Source organism: Anguilla anguilla, chromosome 17 (genome assembly GCF_013347855.1).
Source record: "Anguilla anguilla isolate fAngAng1 chromosome 17, fAngAng1.pri, whole genome shotgun sequence".
Taxonomy (NCBI): Eukaryota; Metazoa; Chordata; class Actinopteri; order Anguilliformes; family Anguillidae; genus Anguilla; species Anguilla anguilla.
This window is the reverse complement of record NC_049217.1, coordinates 17705414-17725904: the sequence shown is the minus strand read 5'-3', so window position 1 is coordinate 17725904 and position 20491 is coordinate 17705414. Positions and strand designations below refer to the sequence as shown.

Genomic DNA, 20491 nt, shown 5'->3' with positions numbered 1-20491 from the left:
GGGCTAAATGAATTGCTGCTTCTCAGGAAGATATACTATACACCAGTGGTAACTAACTCTGTTCCTAGGTTTTCATTTCAACTCTAATTTGACACACCTGATTCTACTAATTAGCAGCTCAACAAGATCTATAGCTGTTGAATGAAGTTTGCTTTGTTAGGGCTGGAGTGAAAACCTGCAGGACGGTAGATCTCTAGGAACAGGGTTAGCTACCACTGCTGTACACTAAGCTCAAAACAAATACTGCTGCAGGCATCCAATTCAGTTTGAAATTGAGATATGGGGAAGCATTGAGCAGGAAGAAAGGAACAGGGCAGAAGAGATGAATGAAAGGAAACAACAAAATGAAAGGGGGGGGGGGTAAATTGCTCAGAACATCCTGAGTGGTGTCAGCTCTGAGCAGAGCCACAGCTACTGGATCAGGGCTCTGTTCCTGAGGGCAGAGAGAGGGGTGGGGCTAAGAGAGAGGGGCGGAGCTAGGCCATGTGCTCGCCGAGAGGCATGAACACCCGTGGGTATTTAATATTCACATATTATAACATATAAAACAAAAGGAGCTAATGTACCCTTGGACTTCTATATTGGTCATCAATTGTATAGGGCCAGATAAAATGATTGGTACTTCACAGTGTAGATAGTTCCACTATATGACACCATTATAACTGTAAGTAAGGACACTCAAATTAAAGGGAAGTGATAAAAGCTCATTTTTGCAAAGACCATAACTGTCCTCAGAGCTGTATAATTAGAAGATGAGCTGAGATGAGCTCAGGGATTGGTCTTGGGTGAGTTTTTTTTTTGTTTGCAGCATGTTTCGCATATACCCAGTGCATTTCCTCTTCAGTGAAAGAAAGTTCAGTGAAGCGGAGTAAAATTTTCACAACATGATTGCCATCTACGATAGCAACCTGACCACTTGACGTAGCCGCAGACACCACAACATTTGCACGAAGGACACAGTTTTCGAAAGTTCTGCTGCAAAGCCATCGCTGCAGACGCAAGGCAGTCTGGGAGGTCCAAAGCCACGAGCATTGTGGGTATTCAGGATTACGAATGCAGGAGCCGCTAAATGAAAAGGCCCACTCAGTCACACATTGGGCTGACTTGGACCAGTGCTTCACTTCCTGTTTCCTGTCTGTCCCTTATTAAGACCCACTACTGGTTTGTACAGATAAGAGGGGCCGGATACAATAAGAACAATAATCCTGGAGCAGCAACGATACTGCGGCTTGGTATGGGCGCTCTCACAGTATAAATATGTACGGCACTCGTCATCACGGGCGTTTGTTTGAGGCTTACACCCATTGAAATGATGTAGAGGTGGCAATCAAAGAGGAAGTGGTTGTAAGAAGTTTGGTATTCTCAGTTTTTGCCAGAATTCTTTCTTTTTTTTAAAATATTATTTTGTAAGGGCTTTATTTTTGATAGGAGGTTAACAACATCAGCTGATAAAGACCAAGTAAGAGTCTCTGGGTATGTTTTAGATACTTATACTTATCTTTAAACAACATAATAACAATGGACCCATGTATAAAAGATTATACAGTGCAATAGTGCATTCATTCTCAGTGACCCTGCAACTGGATATCACTATGTAATGACAAATTACATAGTGTCTTTTACGTGTCTTTCCAGCTTCCACAGGATGACAGTGAACAGGCTGTTCAAAAATGTTTTTAGTACTCAAACAAAACGCTGCTGTCCTGGTCCCTTGATCTATGGTCCTATGAACTGGTCTTGATATGCGAAACTGGTCGCTGTCGTCACTAATTTATCTTCAATCTGATATCGAACCTTTCAGTCCCACAGGGGAACATGAGTCAGTTGATTGTCTCTGTTGCGGTTTGCTGAAAACACGATGCTTATCTGGAGAAACTTCTGCAAAACACAGGACTCAGTAATTCAGAATGTGCGCCGATGCGACTGAAGGAATAAGGTCTGATTCTGATAACACCTGCATGCCTGTTAGCTTCCCATCTCCCTGTCATGTGCAGTCATGCATCTGCTCTGAAATCAGCTGAGAAAAAAAACTCATTGTGGCTAAACTGCGTGAGAAAGCAGACGAAATGCAGAAGTTCAACTGCGTGAGTGCGATCCATTTGAGGAATAAAGCGCACAGAAAATGTTTCAGTTGTGCATCATAGCGATGGACCCTGTAGCCGTGCAGGTCTGTTTGTTTGGTGTGGCCGACAGGGGTGTAATTATTCTCTTCCACTGTTTTTAAAACTATGAATGGTCTGTCTCAAAGGTAGATAAGGTAGGTAGTGGCACGCATGCCTGTTGTCTTTGTCTAATTTGGGCAGGTGCTGGATGCATTGATTGATTGATTGATTGAATTTATTTGATAATCTTCAGAAAAATACAAGAGGAAATGCCAGCAGGAACATCATCAGGTACCAGTCATAAAAAACTATCAAGTATAACACAAGAAAGCTAAAAAACATATATCCATTATGGTCCCTAAAGGGGGGGGGGGAGTCACATAGCAAATTGGCCTGAATCCATTGTTACACAACAACGTCAGTATCCTACAATCATTTACAATCTCAAAAATACATATTGTCATAATTCAGTGGAATCAGCCGCAATGTCACTATACAGTATAAATCTACAGAATTCAACTCAGTAAAAAAAAAACTAAAAGAATATACAGACATTCAGCAGTAGCTTAAAAAAAACAACACAATCGAGGCTATAAGTCAAACTGCTAACAGTCCACAAACTGCAAGGCTGCCAGTAGATCTTTAATGCACCAAAGTGAGTGACATTTCACCACACTGCCCAGTCTATGGAAACCCTCCCTCGCCCAGACAGTCATGAGACGTTCTGCTGGACTAACTGCACTCATAAGGACCAGGGCAAAAGAGGGATCTGTACCCAGAGCTGTCCATAGACTTTTGGGGGGCCCTAGGCCAAAAATTATTTTGGGGGCCCTTCCATATCAGTGGAACCTTCTCATTCTGTGTTCAAAGGATGGTGATAAAGGGGGGGCCCTTGGCAAGAAGGCGGGGCCCTAGGCACAGTGCCTGATCTGATCTAGTGGGAGGGACAGCTCTGTTTGTACCCAATTCATGCTAAATATAGCTAAAGCTTGTTTGTTATTGAACATTTCAATGATATTCAGCTATATAAAATTAGCACACAACATCTAATGAATTGCTCATACTATGACAAGTTTGGAAATATAACATTCATAAAGGTTGGAAAATCTTATAACAAATGATGGCTTATGCTACAAAATTATACTCATCTATAAAGCAGTCATTCATGTTAGGACCTGATTATAGCTCTCCCAACGATCCCCTTTTAAATGCCAAGCCTGTCAGAACATTTCTCTGTAAGCTATTTGGCAAATAGATTTATAATGTGAATCACTGAAGAGCTGTATCTAGAAATGTGCTCTATACAGACTTAACCCTGACTACTGTAATGGGCTCCACAGCTGCTTTATTTAAGTTCCAAATGAATGGGTGATTAGCAGCTGTGCTACTGCAGTAGTACATTTGATGACATCTGATTGGCTGAATAAAACATGTGATGTAAATTCTTCTTGGCTGACCCATTTAAGAAAAGACCCCTTCCTTTCCACTCATTAAAAAAAGAGTTTATGAAAGATGTTCAGACATTTTCTCTCGCTTGTTTGCACCAATACTCCCTATAGTTTTAATCGATGCTTACTAGTTTGAATCAACACTACCTAGTTGTGAATCAACAGCCTAGTCATTGCTGTTACCCACATGAGGAGTTCCATAATAGAAGGAAAGTAACCTGTATGCACCTGGCGTATTACTGCAAGGAGCTAATGATGCAATATGCTTCCTGTAGGGGCATGTATGCCCCCCACCCCCACCCCACAACAGATGCATCCTCTATCAGAAGAGCAAATTTAAAAAAGTCATTCCTCTAGTTTCACTTTTAGTCATCTCCTCCTGTTCCCTCTCACACTCAGTAATCTCCTCACCTATGTGCCATCAGATACACAGCCATTCCACATGGTCATACAGTCTAACTGTTTAATTGCATTGGATTTGGGATGGAACAAGCAGGACTGAAATATGATCAAACAAGGAGCTTTTGCCCATGTCTGGAGATTAGCTGGTCATGCTGAGAAATGCCCTGATCCCAGAATCATTTCTAATTTCCTGAAGTTCTTCTATGTCTATTACCTCATGAGTTAATACATGCCCTGGATAAATGTACACGTGACAGGGGTGTCCAAACCCTGGAATGCCCGCCTCCATAATCGGCCTACAAAAAGATTGAGGAAAAGTCTTTCAAGGTTCAGAAAGCATCAGAGAAATGGGGAAGTGTGTGTGTGCCTGTGTGTGTGTGCATGCGCGTCTGTGTATTTGTGCAGGCACGCATTTGTGTGGTATGTAGTTATTGGGAGGGTGGGTGAATAAGTCGGCTCAGTGATTCGGAAACTTGGAATCATACCAGGACAGGGTGATAGGGGCAGTGCTTCGAGTCTCAGTGAGAAACAGCTCTCCCCTGGCCCCTCCCAGGGTGCTCTTGGGGGGTGGGGTGGGGGGGGGTGCCCACATTTGACTGACTCTGCGCAGATATGCAGAGAGCCTGTCCGTTACTAGCAGGGCTGTTCAGAGGCCCGTGCAAGCCGCAAACAGCTGTGTGAGGGGGAGGCTCAACAAATCAGCTTAATAACAAACATTCACTGAGCTGCAAATCAACTTAATTTACAGGCTTCTGACCTGTACCGGAAATACCTTTTTTTCCTGGTCAGATTAAACGTAGCTTTGTCCTCTTTAGTTATCTGCTCGAGTCAGGTGCCTTTACATATCATCTTGGATTTTCCTTTTTCTTAATAAATAGAAGAATACTTATGAAAAAAAAGTATATGATAGTAGTTTGTGCAATTATATGTGTTTTCACAGGTCGTGGGAAATGGAAAGCCAAGTAACAGATCCTGAATTTTAACCTTGTCAGTAGGCCACATGGATGATAAATAATAGGCTACTCAAAAATTCCTCGTAGTGGGTACATTCATTTGTACATTCAGACTGTTTTGGTAATCTGTGAAGCTTTATCTTTTAATGTCCTTGTCTCAATACGGTTTCATCCTATCCTTCCTCGACCAAAAACCTGAGGCTGATCTGAAATGGTAGTGTGGTTTTTGCCCGTTATGATTGGTTCGATTTTTTTCTGATTCAACAGGTTACATTAGATTTTAGCTACATGCTTTTTTTGCAACTGTAGTTTATATAAAAATGCACATATTGAGCACACGCACACGCACGCTGTTGGTCAACAGCGCATTTGCGAAAATAATCACGTAGCCTCCGGCACATCGCATATATTAACATTGTCAAGGTGGATGACTTCTATTTTGTGTCGGAACCACGTCAGGGATTTAATTTACGCCTGTCCGGCACACCGGAAGAAATGACTAATGTTTACAATGGGCATGAATGTATTCAGTGAATGGGTGTGGATGCGAAAGGGAGAGGGAGGGGTGAATTTTAGAGAGCAGGAGAATAACGCGCACACACACGAAAGAGGTTTATTAATGGTGTGTGGCTCCACTGACAAGGGATCGCGAGCGGGCTACACTGCTGGGAGTAAACATGGCTCAGCCTGATCGGTTGCACTTGTTGTCAGCGGGTTTCTGTTTTTTATTGATCGCCTTATTGAGCACAATACGGATTTGTATTGCGTTTAACTTAGATGTGCAATTCCCGGTGATTAAAGACGGAAAAACCAAAGACAGTTTCTTTGGATTATCCGTGGCGTTGCACAAGCAGACGAAAGGAGCGTCCAGATACCTGTAAGTAAAAGTCCGTTTCGAAAATCCGTCATTTGGCTGTGTGCGCCGCGCGAGAATGGAGTAGACAGCCACGCTTCTCTCTCTTCAATTTCCATGTGGTAGCTTATTGCGTCGGGAAATATGTAATCAGAAAGTCGAATGTCAAATAAATAGTTTTGTATCAGAGTTAGCCCATTTCTGGCCCCATATCACCCCCATACAATCTTTGACCGAAAAGTTCCCCTATAAACGCACGTGTTAGCTGGAGTAAACCGCGTCTAACAAACACATTCCCTTTGCTGTTGTTTTATGGTCTCGTGCTAGTTTATCCTCTTTAGACTTTGGACGCAGAATTAGAACAACTTTGTGTTCCAGAAGTACACTGTAGGCTGATAGCTAAGCTGCGACTGGTGCTTTGAGCAAACCGTTTTACCAGTGTCACCTGTTATCGTGCACCCTACAACTGCCTGCCTACTGCAGTCGTTCAAGTTTGGCCGCAAAATTAATGCGATTTCCGTTTTAAGGTTGGGTAAAAAGAACTGTTTGTTGTTCAGAGCAACCTAAGTGGTATAAAGGCAACAGCGACGTTGGCTGTCGTTTCTGTGGCGTTTCATTTTCTCGAACACATTTGATTAAATAGTTTGCAGATAACATCAGTTATGTTGGTTATGCCCTACCCCTCCATGTAAACCAGTTTAATCCGTAGTATTTAATGTTGATTAAATAGGATGAAGCCGATTAGTAACCTCGTAAGTGCTGCACAAGACTTATCATGAAATTAATTTTCACTGTAATTATAGTGCTGTCGAGGGTCCATGATTTACAGTATTGTAGTCCTAGTCATTGTCGACCTTAGACATTTTTCAAACAAACCCGTGCAACAAAGTTTCATACCGGCTACAGCTAGGCCTACTGTGGAGCACACATTTACTTTAATTTTTTGAAAATGTACTTTTATGGTAATTTGGCTGCCGCCTCAGTGGAACGACGGGATCCTATTTTCACGGTGTAGGCCTACTTCCATTAATCATTAACTGCATTTACATACATTCCAGGTTTCAGAACAGATAAGGCCGGAATGAGTAAGAGCTAGCAATGGTGGACAAGATCGTAATGCATGATGATTGTTCTTTCTGGGGAATCTTGGTGCGCACTTTTAAAATTGATTCTTAAACATATCTGAATTCGACTATGTGACAAAAAATTTAATTATATAAAACTCCGTTGTAGGGTATAACCACTTTCCCCATTTTCCGCCACTTTCCGCCCATTTTCTGAGTGACTGTCATTTCGCAGTAGATCTGCTTATTATTATTAGCAATTGCAGTAACAGTTGAGCACTGTGTTGTTAATAATTGTTGTTAATGCATTAATCAATGCAGTTTGATTAAGAAGGCACAGTAAGAATAGTAGTTAACACAATCTAGCCTATATTAAATCCTTCCATTACTATAATGGCACTGGAGAAAAGTGAGCTGACATATTTGGTATTAAAAATGGTCATCTTTGCAGTACAGTGAAATGCCATTAATTTACTGTACGTGTAATGGGTGAGAGAGTGGTGGCAGTATTTCTGTAGTGTTAAATACAGTAATTAATAATGTCCTATAAAATGTACAAAAGAACATAACAGTTTAAAACATTGCTCTGAATGATGAAGTGATGAAGTTTGACCACTGAGAACACTCAGTTTGACCCTAAACTTAGTTACAGGTGATGTTAATATTCAGGTTTTTTTTTCTTTCTTTCTAAATAAGGCAGCGAATCTGCTCTTACCTCATACTCTGACCATAGAGGGGGGAAGGGAGGCAGGGAGGGAGGACAGGAGGACTCTTTCTTTTGAATTTTGTCCCCTGGCAGTGATAATATACTGTGTAACTGTATGTTTATTTGATATATGGCTTTTATGTTTTGCTGTTCACTATTGGCAATTTATTTTCAAGTTTAATATTTTAAATGTAGGCAGAATTGCATCAATTTGGTATAATTCTGTTGCAGATGTAAAAAGGAAAAATAGATAATAAAAAAAATCTATATTTGGACCCAGTCCCAATACGTGCGCCTGCATGTTAAAGTTCCCGATAAAACTTCCTGTTGTGCATTCATTTCACTCAGATGAAGCTGCGCTGCATAGATTAGTGAGATGTCTCCCTGCAGTGAAAGAATGCATGAACCCCTGACTTCAGTAATGGCCGATGCTGCATGGAGACCCACGTCTTGTGAGTGCAGTGACCACATGATATTTCGTGGCTTTCGCGTTTTCCCCGGAATGGGTGAGAGATTAAGTGCATGCTGCCCTTTCGCTGAACTGCAGAAGGTTATAGGTTTTATCTGACTTGTCTGCGTGGGCAGCACCTGTCCTTAGGCCCTGCGCAGTGCGACGGATAACCTTTCCAATCAGCATACCTCGCAGAAAAGGGCTCGGGAATATTGTCGTCCTGCTCAGGATTTATTCCTGTTGTCTGTCCCCAGTGTCCGTACAGAGGTGGTGGAGAGGGGCATTTGTGTGTCCTCCTCCCTCTACCTGGAATGTATTAGAAAATGAGTTGATACCTGCTCTTGGTGTTTTTAAATCTACGATTAAGGATCGAGAGGCGGTCTCATTGCCATGTTTATGTTCTGGCTAGATTTGGTGGAATGTACCATATTCATGATCTTGATTTTAACTCCATTTGCTGTGTTTGATAGATGTTGTCTGTCTGCAACTTTGTGTAATCGACTTGCTGTTGCCTGTCTTAGACAGGTCGCTCGTAAAAAGGATATTTTTAATCTCAGTGTGAGCCTATCCTGTTTTAATAAAGGTTAAATACAATAAAAAGTAAACATCCTGAGATGGGTGAGATTTAACAAAATTTGGAAGGGGCTGTGATAGAGGCCTATCACTTTCTTTTGGGGAACTGCTGAAAGAAGACAGGGAAGTAAGTGGCCATGTCACTGTGGCTCTTGTGTAAATAGAATTGTGGGTCCCTGGTTAAGCTTCATCAGGACAAAGGGGTTAAGTCCTCTTGGCAGGTTCTGAGCAATTGGCAATGAAGTTCAGTGTCATTTTAATTAAATGCGCACCTGCTTATGGTAAACAAATTTTAAGTTGTTGCTACTTGCCTTAAATTAAATTCCTTGCTTGTATTATCTATGCAATTGGTCCGTACCTGTGTTACTAAAAGCAGTTGTCTTGGAGCTGCTGGGTGGCTCAGCGCGTTAAGGCACCATTCCGACCATTCAAATTCCGACTGTAGCAATGCCAACTGGGCCCGCAAGCCCCACAGGGTGATGCATTAGTGACAGCAGCGCCACCCAGGGTTGGGGAGGGTTAATTTGGTGGGAATCTATGTCTCCAAAGCCATTCCTAGACTTGCCATTGGCAAACAAATAATTTGGGGGTCCCTCCAATACATTGGCGCTTTCTGATTGCTGCTGCTTGGGCCCTGGGTGAGAAGGTGGGGCCCTGGGTGAGAAGGTGGGGCCCTGGGCGAGTAGACGGGGCCCTGGGCGAGAAGGCGGGGCCTTAGGCACAGTGCCTGATCTGCCTAGTGGGAGAGACGGCAGTGCATGTCTCATTGCTTTTTTCACTATCCTGTCCTCTAAAATATGGATCAGAGCACAAGTAGAAGGAGCTTATTACAGCATCAAGCCCATCTTTGGTGTCTAATGTGCTCTTTCCTGTAAAGTTCTATAAAACGTGTTTGCGACAAAGAGCCAGTTACGACAGCTATGGATAAATGTTGGTCTAATTTCCTAAACTACTGAATGTCCGTGACAAGACTGGGGTCTCTGGGCTATAGAACTGCTTTCATTTTTCATCTTGTCTGTATCATGGTAGCAAATGTGAAATAAAGTTATTTATCAACATGAACTGGCATTGCCGCCATACATAACTCTTCCCCGTGTCCGCCCCCGGCCCCCTTAAGGCTGTTTCAATCTGTAAGAAGCATGCTTTTGCAATGGAGGAATGTACATGGCATGCAGTAACTAAAGCAAGCTGTGCTTATGTACCAGCAGGGAATCTGTTCTTTGGAATAAAACACAATCCAACTTTAATTAACTGGAAATGGAGTTTGTGCCATCCAAGTCACATAGGTGCTTCTATTTCTTTGGCACAACCCATCTTTTAACTCTGTAAAACCTGGAACACACCAAGTACCCTCTCACCAGATGTGGAAATCACACAGCCACCATCCTCACAAGACAGAATGATGTGACATTACCAGGGAACTGCTTTTTTTCTGCCACTGATTTCAGCCCTCGGGTTATTCGACGAAGCAGGATTACAGAGGTAGCTGTATAATTGTGCTGAATATAACGTGGAAGGGCCATGTTGTGATGTGATATGAGGATATAGTTGTGGTGTATTCAACAGGTGAGCGGTGCACTCTTGGCTATAATCGATCACCCTGATTTATATCAAGCCTTTAAGGGCAGATCAGTTAGTGTTGAGTCTGCAAGAAAGAGGAGAGATGCAGAGAGAATGTAAGAGGGAGGGGGGAGGAGAGAGAGAGAGAAAGAAAAAATGTTTGAGCTCCTTGAACACCACATGAAGTGATTCTGCATTATAACATTTTGTACCATATAGGACCATTACCCCTGGTTTTAAATGAGGAAACGGATGACACAGTGACTCGAGGCCTCCTGTGTACACAATGCAAGGGCCAGAGAAAGCTCAGAAAAAGAGTAAAGATGTATAATAAAGTCCATGTCCATGTGGAGACAGAGAGAGAGACAGAGGGAGCGAGAGGTTGATGTAAGCCAGTGCTCACTGGCGTGCACCTTCCCAGACTGAGGGGATGCGGATGGAGATGGCCGGGAGGGAGCAGATCCGGTAATGAGCTGTTCTGCAGTGAGCTCTGAGCGGTAAGACGGATGGACATGACAGGGCGCTTCCTGGACATTGCTCTGTCTGGGGGGAGGGGGGGGGAGGGTGGGGACGGCCGACACAGGCCACCACAGGCCTCCTGCACAACCCCGCCGGGAGGTGGGCAGACAGAAGGGCGCTGTCGCCGCGTGTCTGCGAGCCCAAGGTGGTGTCGCCGGGGTCATGACCCGGACGATGCGGCCGATGGCGCCAGTGAATTCTGTCCTGGATACTGGTGAACGTGGGCACTTCATTTAAAATGGGCTTTAATTTGCAAAAACTGCACTGGTGTCTAAAGGATTGAAGTATTTGAAGTTATTATTTGGTCTGGGAGCTAGAACGCAGTCCCCATCAGCTCAGGGTGAGGAGCTGGATCTGTTGTTTAAGGTTTTTTATTCATAAGGTTTGTTAGTGAAAGAATAAATATGGTGGAAAAGTGTATTACTGTACTCAGAGTCTAACCTGTTGGATAATTCTAGTTTTCTCTCTGTCGTATGCCCAGAAAAATTAGAAGCCCTTCTATTAGCATCTTCAGTTTAAAAAAAAAAAAAAAATCAAAAATGTGAGTTTTTTTTGTCATTTTGAAAGGCCATAGTGATTATTTTTAGAATTTTACTACCGTAATAGTATAAATCTAATCTCAGTTCATAACGGGCTATTGCACAAATGAGAGGTAGTGGTATAGTGGGGACTGTACAGTAATTCAGCAAAATGATACTGTGCACCTGAGGTTCATAAAAACTGATTCCATCCCATGTTTTGGATGGAGGGTTATAGCAGCTTAGTCCCAATTTTTCTGTTGGAACAAGGTAGACCTGTGGTTCCCAACCCTGTTCCTGGAGATCTACCATCCTGCAGGTTTTCATTTCAACCCTAATTTGGCACAACTGATTCTATTAATTAGCATCTCAACGAGATCTCTAGCTGTTGAATGAGGTGTGCTTTGTTAGGGTTGGAGTGAAAACACACAGGACAGTAGATCTCGTGCTGTTGGATGAGGTGTGCTTTGTTAGGGTTTGAGTGAAAACCTACAGGATGTTAGATCTTCAGGAACAGGGTGGGGAACCACGGAGGTAGACATTGTAGGCCGGACATTTTTAACTTGAGCACTCATGAGGCCTGTAGGGGCACCAAGCAAATGGGCTCCTGTCTGCACAGCGCTGTGCCTTGTGTTCCTCAGAGGTGGTCACCTGAGCTTGGGTCGGTTCTTCCGACCCGAGTTATGTCTGGAATGTGGCACCCTCCCTTGTCCGCGTAGCGTGCAGGAGTGGCTAACATCGCTGGTATTTCTCGTCAGACTCACCCAGGAGACACGATGGCCCACCATCGGTCGATCAGACACGGTACAGCGGCCGTACCGGGCAAGTTCTGTTCATCGACTATAGGAGTTTTTTTTTCTCTCCTGAAAGGCCAGTGGGTAGTCGCTGTGGCTGAGTCAAATACACATTTAAATAGCAGCGCTACTGAACCTTACTGAACTCAGGGGTTTTTGCGGTGCGCCACTGTTAGTCTGCATTTTCTGTTATTTATTGGATGGGCTTCAGCTTCAGAGTGGATGAAGCTCCTCGAGTCAGATGCTTGCACTTTGGAACATAATGCAATTCTATAGAGTATAGCCCTCAAGGCCCGTTCTGCCAGGTTTAAATCAGTCCTGATTCTTGTCCTATATTGGGTTATGGTCAACACTGAAAAAAGTAATTAAATAGATTAATTCCCTAAAAAAAAACAGTTTTCCTCTCATTCTGCATCTTTCCATCCAATTCTTTCCTTTCTTTTCTACCTTCTACCTTTTCGTCACACTCAGTCGGCCCTGCCCTCTCTCCCACCCTTAAACGCTCTGTTCGGTGCGGATGCGTTTGATGATGAATTGCGCGGGGAAGTGGAGCAGCAGGAGCATCGCTTTTACCGCTGCCACTCGGTTAAAGTCCTAAAAGCTGTAAAACATGGATCATGGCACAAATTGCACTCAGGAAAAGTATCCGCCACAAATTATTAATGCGAGGCAGTAATAATGGCTGTATAATGCGATGCGATGTCGGAGAGAAGAGAGGAGGGGCATGGAGCCTGGATCGTGCTTGGCTCCGATCCGGTCGCTCCGTCCCGTTCCATTCTTTTCCCACGCCAGCAAAAGGAACTTCTTCGGAACCTTGTTTATCTGAGGAGACACGAGCGCACAAAAAGTTGATACCAGAGCGCTTCTCGGCTTTCGATATCCCCGCGAGGGTGCTCATTTGAAAAAGGGATTTTAAACAGGATAATCTGCTCTGGATATTGCCTGCAATTTACATTGGGCAGCAAAACGACCAAATTTATATTGTTTCGCTTGCACATTTGCTCTCATATCTTTGGGTTCATTGCATAGTGTCATCCTTTATCTTTTTCAATAGACAGTTATCATGCATTTTTTTCCAATCCTGATGCCTATCAGAGAGTCAGTGTGAATCAGATTACACAGTGTTATTGAAATGGAGGAGATACATGCAGGAATGCATGAGAAAGATGTAGCAAATACTGAATAAGAAGATCACAGGCACTTGAATGACTGCCAAGGCAAAGAAGAAAAATGGCACTAATGAGTCTGTGTTGGAGACTCATTCTTTCACTGTAGTCCACGGCTTGGATTCATTCAACATTTTTCATTATATTTGATTTATGATTACATTTTAGTGATAGTTTTCCCCCTTGGTGCTTGTTCAGGGAAAGATTCTGGCAATTGCGGATTACTGTTAAGAACAAGTGATGATTGAAACCAGGCTGGTGTCTCAGAGTCCTCAGAGCTGTGATCTCCTACACTAAACTGTATTGTAGATTAGCCTCTCCAAACTAGCAACTGTGCTATACTGTAGATTAGCCTCTCCAAGCAAGCAACTGTGCTATACTGTAGATTAGCCTCTCCAAGCAAGCAACTGTGCTATAGATTTTATAGATTAGCCTATACAAGCAGGGAAATCTCTGATGTCTGAAGTGGAAGTGAGCACTGTTATCGCAAGGAAATGGAGACTTGTGAATCATCAGCACGTTCTCCAAGCCAGAGTTGTTTTATTTCACCTTTGATGGAATTGCACTGCATATTCAAAACTCAATTCAATTCAAATATGTCTTATCAATATCTGATCTGATACCTGAATGTCTTCTGTTGTACTCAAAATAAAAGGCATCTACGTTTATTAAATTTTGAAGGAGTGACTAAACATATAAAATGGCACGCATTGAACATTACCAGCAGCGGTTTATGTCGAGCCTTACGGTCTTGAATAAAAGAGAGGGTTTTTAAGAGCAGGTAGAAGTTATAAGGTCATGTTCAATATATATCGACTGTCGCCGTGGAGTGCGCATCGCTCGTGGTGGGGTTTTTTTATGGGAAGCGGGAGCTTTCGCCTGAATCTCTCCCTGCGCGGCTCGGGCGTGATTTACTCACAGCAGCGGACACGCTCCCCCGCGGCCCTTTCTCTACTCGTCTAATTGAAAACCCCGCGTCTTAATGAAACGCCGTCCTTAATGGCGCTCTCAAAACCAGCTCGTGTCAGCTATTCCGGTGTCATCCATCTGCGCTGTCAGCCCCCCTCTGTGAGAAACATCCCCTTCGCTCTCATTCCCGGCTGTGCCGTATATTGGTGCGATCGTACTCAATTGCATGTGGGTGGACGTTACTTTTTTCTGGAGGTCGACGCGCTTGTGGATTAAAAAAAAAGTACTCGTCGTAAAGTGCAGAGCCTAAATGTCGCATTAAATAATCCGGAAGTAAAACTCGCACACTTATGCTCTAAAATGAGAGTAGTATTTTATTCAGCCATGATGATTGCTGGTTTGACGCATAGGTATTCATCAGAACATGTCGCACAATTTATACAGGTCTGCTTAAATACTACAACCTATGGTACTTTAAGATGAACACATTTTTAAGCCATATAGCCTACAGTTAAATACAAATGTGTTGGGACAGTGACAGTTAATTTAGGTGTATATATTGTGGGGACTGTGTGTGTGAGATCAGCAATGAGTGTTTAGACTAATGAGTGTCAATCTTCTTTGTTTAGATTTAATGGTATATTTTGATACGCTTGGCTTGCTGAATATTGTAATGACAGGTGATAATGTGGACAAATGAAAAACAGATGGCTATACAGATTGGCTGCAGATGATCTTTCAAATGTCTATTCAACAGGAAATACCTGTAGAGAGAACAGAGAAACTGCCCTTTGCCACACAGGGCAGGAAGAGAGTACTGCCGTCATACTGTTTTTTTAAAAACGAAACATCAGAAGTGAAACGACCGGGCTTTGTGTGCTGCGTGAACATGCTTGCCTCGGGACCATCACGTAGATTTTGTCTTCACTGCATTTATCTTTTAGCTTCGATGGTAGATTTATGTCATTACATCTGCGTGGTTTGGTGTTTTTCAGGAGGGATCGCAGGTGGCGTGATTTCATGCACCCACATATCGTTCAGTGCATCTAGTGATTCAGACATACTTATCTCTCTGTTCAGAGCAGGAAAAGGCCTGCACTGGGCCAAGGCTCGTAAAGTGTGCCCGCGTAGGAGTGTTGTCTGGGCTCAGGTTTTTATCTTAGTCTTATCCATTATCCTCTGCTGTTAAGTGCTGTTCATAGGTCCTGGACGTGTCCGAATTGGCACACTTGTCTACTATTAAGTATACAAGTTGTATACAGCTTGTATGCTACTTGTATACTCAATAGTAGGCAACTGCAGTGATTCGGAAACGGCTCCAAGTAACCTCTCATGCACTTCCCTCCACGTCCTGCTTTCTCATGCCTTACACGGCTGACACGTATGCCAAACAAGTGCAGACGAATCCGTTAGATGCAATGATGGGAGTGTGAGGTTTCATGAAAAAAAAAATGGGCGGAGCCACCGTGCTCAGTGACTTACTGATTCGATCCTATCATTGCATTTTGCTGTAGGAGAGTTAGATCTTTTGATTGGTTCAAACATATCAAATGATTGACAGCTCACTGTAACTCCATCTGCTTCAGGGTAAATTTGCGGGAAACTTCACTGCCTCTGCCCCTACTCAGATGAAACAGAACTCCGTATTCAGTGGAGCTGCAGCGGCATCCGGCGTGATTTCAGCTTAATGGACGATAAGCGCTCGTCCTGTCATATGAATCACTCGGAGAATGGCAATGAATCATATGGTTAATGTATTTGAACAGCATTGTAGCATGGAATGTACTGGAAACGCTGGAAAGTAATTTATCTGAATACGCCTAGCCCCGTGACTCAGACGGACCCTTGTTTTTTAGTGCATTCAATCTAACAGTAGAAATGTGGATGACTTTACTCCAGTCGACTTGCCGTGCTCGTCGTAGGTGATCTTTTTCATGCGTTTGCTTCGTATTTGCTTGGCTGCGATTTGCTGCCTCTGGCAGGTATTTGTATAGTGCGAGTTTGAGTTTTCCAGTGTTAGGGGAATATGCTGAGTTGGAGGTACTTCAGAAATGTTGACTGAGAAGGGCCTAACAGGGTGTGTGTGTGCATCTGCGCATGTGCATGTATGTGTGTGTATGTCTGCTCTGACCTCCTGTTACACAAAGGTCAGGTGGCTTGGCTCCTGAACACTGGATATAGGGTGTTTGACTTTCAGACACACCGCAATGAGGTATGTGTGTGCATGCGTGCGTGCGTGCGTGTTTGCATGGAGGGTTCCAAGGTTAAAAGGGCTGCACCCAAGTGAGTGTTTACTGCCTTTTTTATTCCACCTCCATTTCACTCCTTTCCATGCCATAGCGGGCTACGTGTTCTGACTGTGTCAATAACACTCCTGTGCTGAAACAGTATCATGGACACTGGATGTAAAATCATCAAAATATTTGGCGATGAACAGACCATTTGGAGCATCTAGGCTGGGTATTTGTGCACTGCAGTGGTTCTCAAACTTTTTTCTAAGGCCTTCCTTTAATAATAGGATTTTTTTTTCTGCCTCAATGTTTTATTGTTTTTTGGTTTAATGCGCACAGTGGTCTTAAAGATTTCCTCATTTTACACTCAACGACATTCAAAGCTCATATATTTGTATCTTCTGCATATGCAGCAATCTGTTCACACTGCTTCATTAGACCAGGCTGCTCGCAGCACTATGTCACACTACACATGCACGTCCAGCTTGTTGATAGGTATGAAGCATTTGAACAGAAACAGCTGCCTGCCCTGGCTGAGAACAACAGGTCCCCAGCAGCGGCTCCCCGTCAGCGGCGGGAACCTCGCCCGCCCTTCCCTTTCAGCACGTTCCTCGCGTCAGTCCGAGACTTGCTCGTCTCCATGGCGACGGTGCTAGTCGGCGCGCGCGTTCTCCTGGGCGCTGTCAGCGGGCAGCCAGCCTTGGCGACGGCTCTGCGCTGGCTGGCTCCGGTTCGCTCTTCGTGCCCGAGCGCTCCTTATCTGAGCCGTGTTTAGACTTGGCCCGGCTGTGGAACGCCGGCTCCCGCGTGCCTCGGCGCGTTACCTCACAATGGCGCGACCCAGTTCCTCTCTTTCTCTCTGCTGACGGTGTTGCGCAAAATTTCCCTGTCTGAGAACCTGAGCCGATGTGGGTACCGATTTCACCTCACAGGATGTGGGACTCGCACGCCGCAGACACAAAAAGAATAAAAGTATGATGTAGCCTAGCCTACGTGCAGATGTGTAGGTACCATGGCCTCTGTTTCTGTTTATGCACGTAATAAGGACAGCATGCAAATGTGCTTCTTCAAAAAAATGATGTGATCAGATCACGAAAAGTTTTTAAAAACTTTTTTTTGTTGCCTAATGCAGTGAGCTCCATAATGTTTGGGGTAAAGACTTTTTATTGCCTCTGAACCTCACATTTATATTTGTAATCAAACAATTTGCATGTGGTTTAAGTGTAGATTCTCAGCTTTTATTAAAGGGTTTTTTTTAAGAATACATTTTGGTTTCACCATGTAGAAATTAAAGAGCTTTTTTACATGGCTGCCCATTTCAGGGCACCATCATATTTGAGACAAATGGCTTCACAAGTGTTCTTATTAGACAGGTGAGTTCAGTTAGGTCTTTAGGCTAGATATAAGAGGGCTTTCAGTACCTAGTCTTGATTCAAGGCTCTTGATTGCCTTTGGAATCTGTTATTGTTATTTGTTAAGATAAGGTACCAAGATACCAAGATTCACTTGTATCAGAGTGATGGCAGGAACAAAGTGTAGAGGTCAAAAGCAAGTCCCCAAGATCAAAAGCACCCCCCTCATCTGTGAAACATGGTGGGGGTGTCATGGTTTGGGCATGTGTGGCTGCCACAGGTACTGGCTCACTTGTTTTCATTGACGATGTAACTGCTGATAGCAGAAGCAGAACGAATTCTGGAGTGCACAGAAGCATCTTATCTTAGTTCAGGCAAATGCTCTGAATTCATTGGCTGGTGCTTCAACCTACAGCAAGACAGCAGCAACAAAGGAGTTTTTCAAGGGCAAAAACCGAAAAATTCATGACTGGCCAAGTCATTCCCCAATATGAATCCAGTTGAACATGTGTTTCATATGTTATTGGTCACAGACTACGTGCAGTCAGCAGTCATTTCTTGCAAAGGATGTGCGACAATATACAAAACATGACTACTTTAATTTACATAAAGTGAATATGTCCCAAATGGTATGTTGCCCTGAAATTGGGGGCGATTTATAAAAAGTGCTGTCATTTTTACATGGTGAAAAAAATTTATGGGTGTATAAAAATACTAAATATAAGCTGAGAATGTGTACTTTAACCACATGTGAATTTTGTGATTACAAATCCAGAAATTGTGAAGTAGAGCCAAATCAAGAAAAAAAGGTCTTTGTCCCAAACATTAGCTCACTGTCAGGACTGCACAACTACAGTAAATGGTTATCAGTAATCTAGTCACACCATCTATTCACAGCGGCACAGCTTGCCTCATGCACTCTTGCTGTCAAGTTCTCTAAAAATGGGAAGATCTTGGAAATTAGGATTGTATATTAGTGCTGGGCTCTGCCCTGCCCTTAAGGATTGATTTCTTAGAGACATCAAGCTGGCAATAAAAATGTCAGTTGTGTAACTTTGAATTAATTTGAGGTCCTGCCCATAGAGTAGCAGTCCCAGGCACGCTGGCTCCTCCCAGTGTTTGGGGAAAGCCTTTCCATAAGCCTCTAGAAAGACATTACAGGCCACTCCCAGAATATGTGCAAATAATTTCATGCTTGTAATTCTCCAATTCTATAATTATGTTTGTTCTTACATTTCAGTCATTCTGAAATAAAATCCTGTAATTCTAATAAAGATGTGTTTGATTTCCACGTTCTGAAAGTGACTGGACATAAATCTGGGTGATTGCTATCAAAGTTTCACAATAAGTTGATCTTACCCTACCCATTTCCACTGTAGTGCATGTTATCCATAAGGCTAGGGCCTGTTCATCCCAGACAGGAATTTCAGAAAATTTCTTTGCATACTTTGAGAACAGTGGTTTGGAGGGCAAAGACAATGACACTCATTTTCTCAGGAAAGCCTCAGCATCTTGGAAGCCACAGTACCATTCTACATTGACCACATGGTTTACAGAACTGTCTTCTTCAGAAGCCTGTTAAACATTTAATTGGGCAAAAAACCTAAAACCGGTGGGAACTCAAATCACAACATGAAAAACCCAAAAACCTTTGTGCATTTACTATCCTTGTTTTTTGTTGCAATCCATCTAGAGCAGTGGTGTCAAACTCGTTGCCATGGAGGGCCGTGTGTATGCAGGTTTTCATTCCAGCCTCAGATCTTGATTATATAATTAGTTAAATTATTTGCTGAATTAGGGATGCAGGTTTGTGCACAATGGTGACCCGACTTGTCTAAATAAAAATGTTCTTATATTCTGTGCTTCAATGCAGTTAAACGCATATGGCTGAATGAGTAATTGGACTCAATTAAGGCAGCATTAATTGGTTGGAATGAAAACCTGCATACACACGGCCCTCCATGGCACGAGTTTGACACCACTGATCTAGAGCCTTGGTTTTCAACAGGGGATCCGTAGACCCCTGGAGGTCCTTGAAGGTACTTGTGGGGAGTGCCTGGCCAGACTTGAATGTCTTGGAGCCTGGAAGGAGGTCACTAAATCAGGAAAGCTTGAAAAGCCTTGGTCTCTAATTTTAAAAGTATGTACATTTGAAGCAATTCAGTCAAGTCTGTTAACAGGTGGATAAGAGGTTTCTTTCATTCAAATGAATATTTGGACAGTGACACAGTTTGTGTTGTTTTAGCTCAGTACTCCAGCACATTGGATTTGAAATGAAACTATGAATATGAGGTTAAAGTGCAGACTATCAGCTTTCATTTAAGGATACTTACATCCATATCCAGTGATCGGACCATGTAGGAATTGCAACTCTTCTTATACATAGTCCCCCCATTTTAGGGGACTAAAAGTAATTGGGGTGACATAGCTCAGGAGGTAGCCTAAGAGCGGTTGTCTGGCAGTCGGAGGGTTGCTGGTTCCATCCCCTGCCCAGGGCGTGTCGAAGTGTCCATGAGCAAGACACCTAACCCTTAATTGCTCCCAACAAGCTAATTGGTACCTTGAATGGCAGCCTTTCACTGTTGGTGTGAGTGTGTGTGTGAATGGGTGAATGAGAGGCATCAATTGTAAAGCGCTTTGGATAAAAGCGCTATATAAATGCAGTTTATTTACCATCCATTTAATTGGACAAATCAACATAATCTTGTAGTCCTTTGCATTCGATTATGATTGTTTCATTTCAATTCCAGTGTGTTGGTGTCTAGAGCCAAAACGACAACAAAACCTTGCTGTCCATATACTAAATTAGACTTTTAAAAATGATTTTGATTGCAACTACATCAATTCCACTTACGGTAAACGCAAAATAATAACAAGGCAAAAACAGACC

At 43.1% G+C, this 20491-nt stretch overlaps 1 protein-coding gene across 3 annotated transcripts in view; it reads left to right on the top strand.

Moving 5' to 3' along the window:
• Positions 1-5344: 5344 nt before the first annotated feature.
• Positions 5345-20491, top strand: part of LOC118217179 (integrin alpha-3-like) — a 37625-nt gene continuing 22478 nt past the window's right edge. The window contains exon 1 of one of the 3 annotated variants that reach the window (XM_035399002.1): positions 5345-5782. In XM_035399002.1, coding sequence (XP_035254893.1) covers positions 5583-5782 — 200 coding nt within the window. In that variant the 5' untranslated portion in view covers positions 5345-5582. The remainder of the gene's footprint in view (positions 5783-20491) is intronic. The other 2 variants (XM_035399003.1, XR_004763135.1) reach the window with 2 other exon arrangements.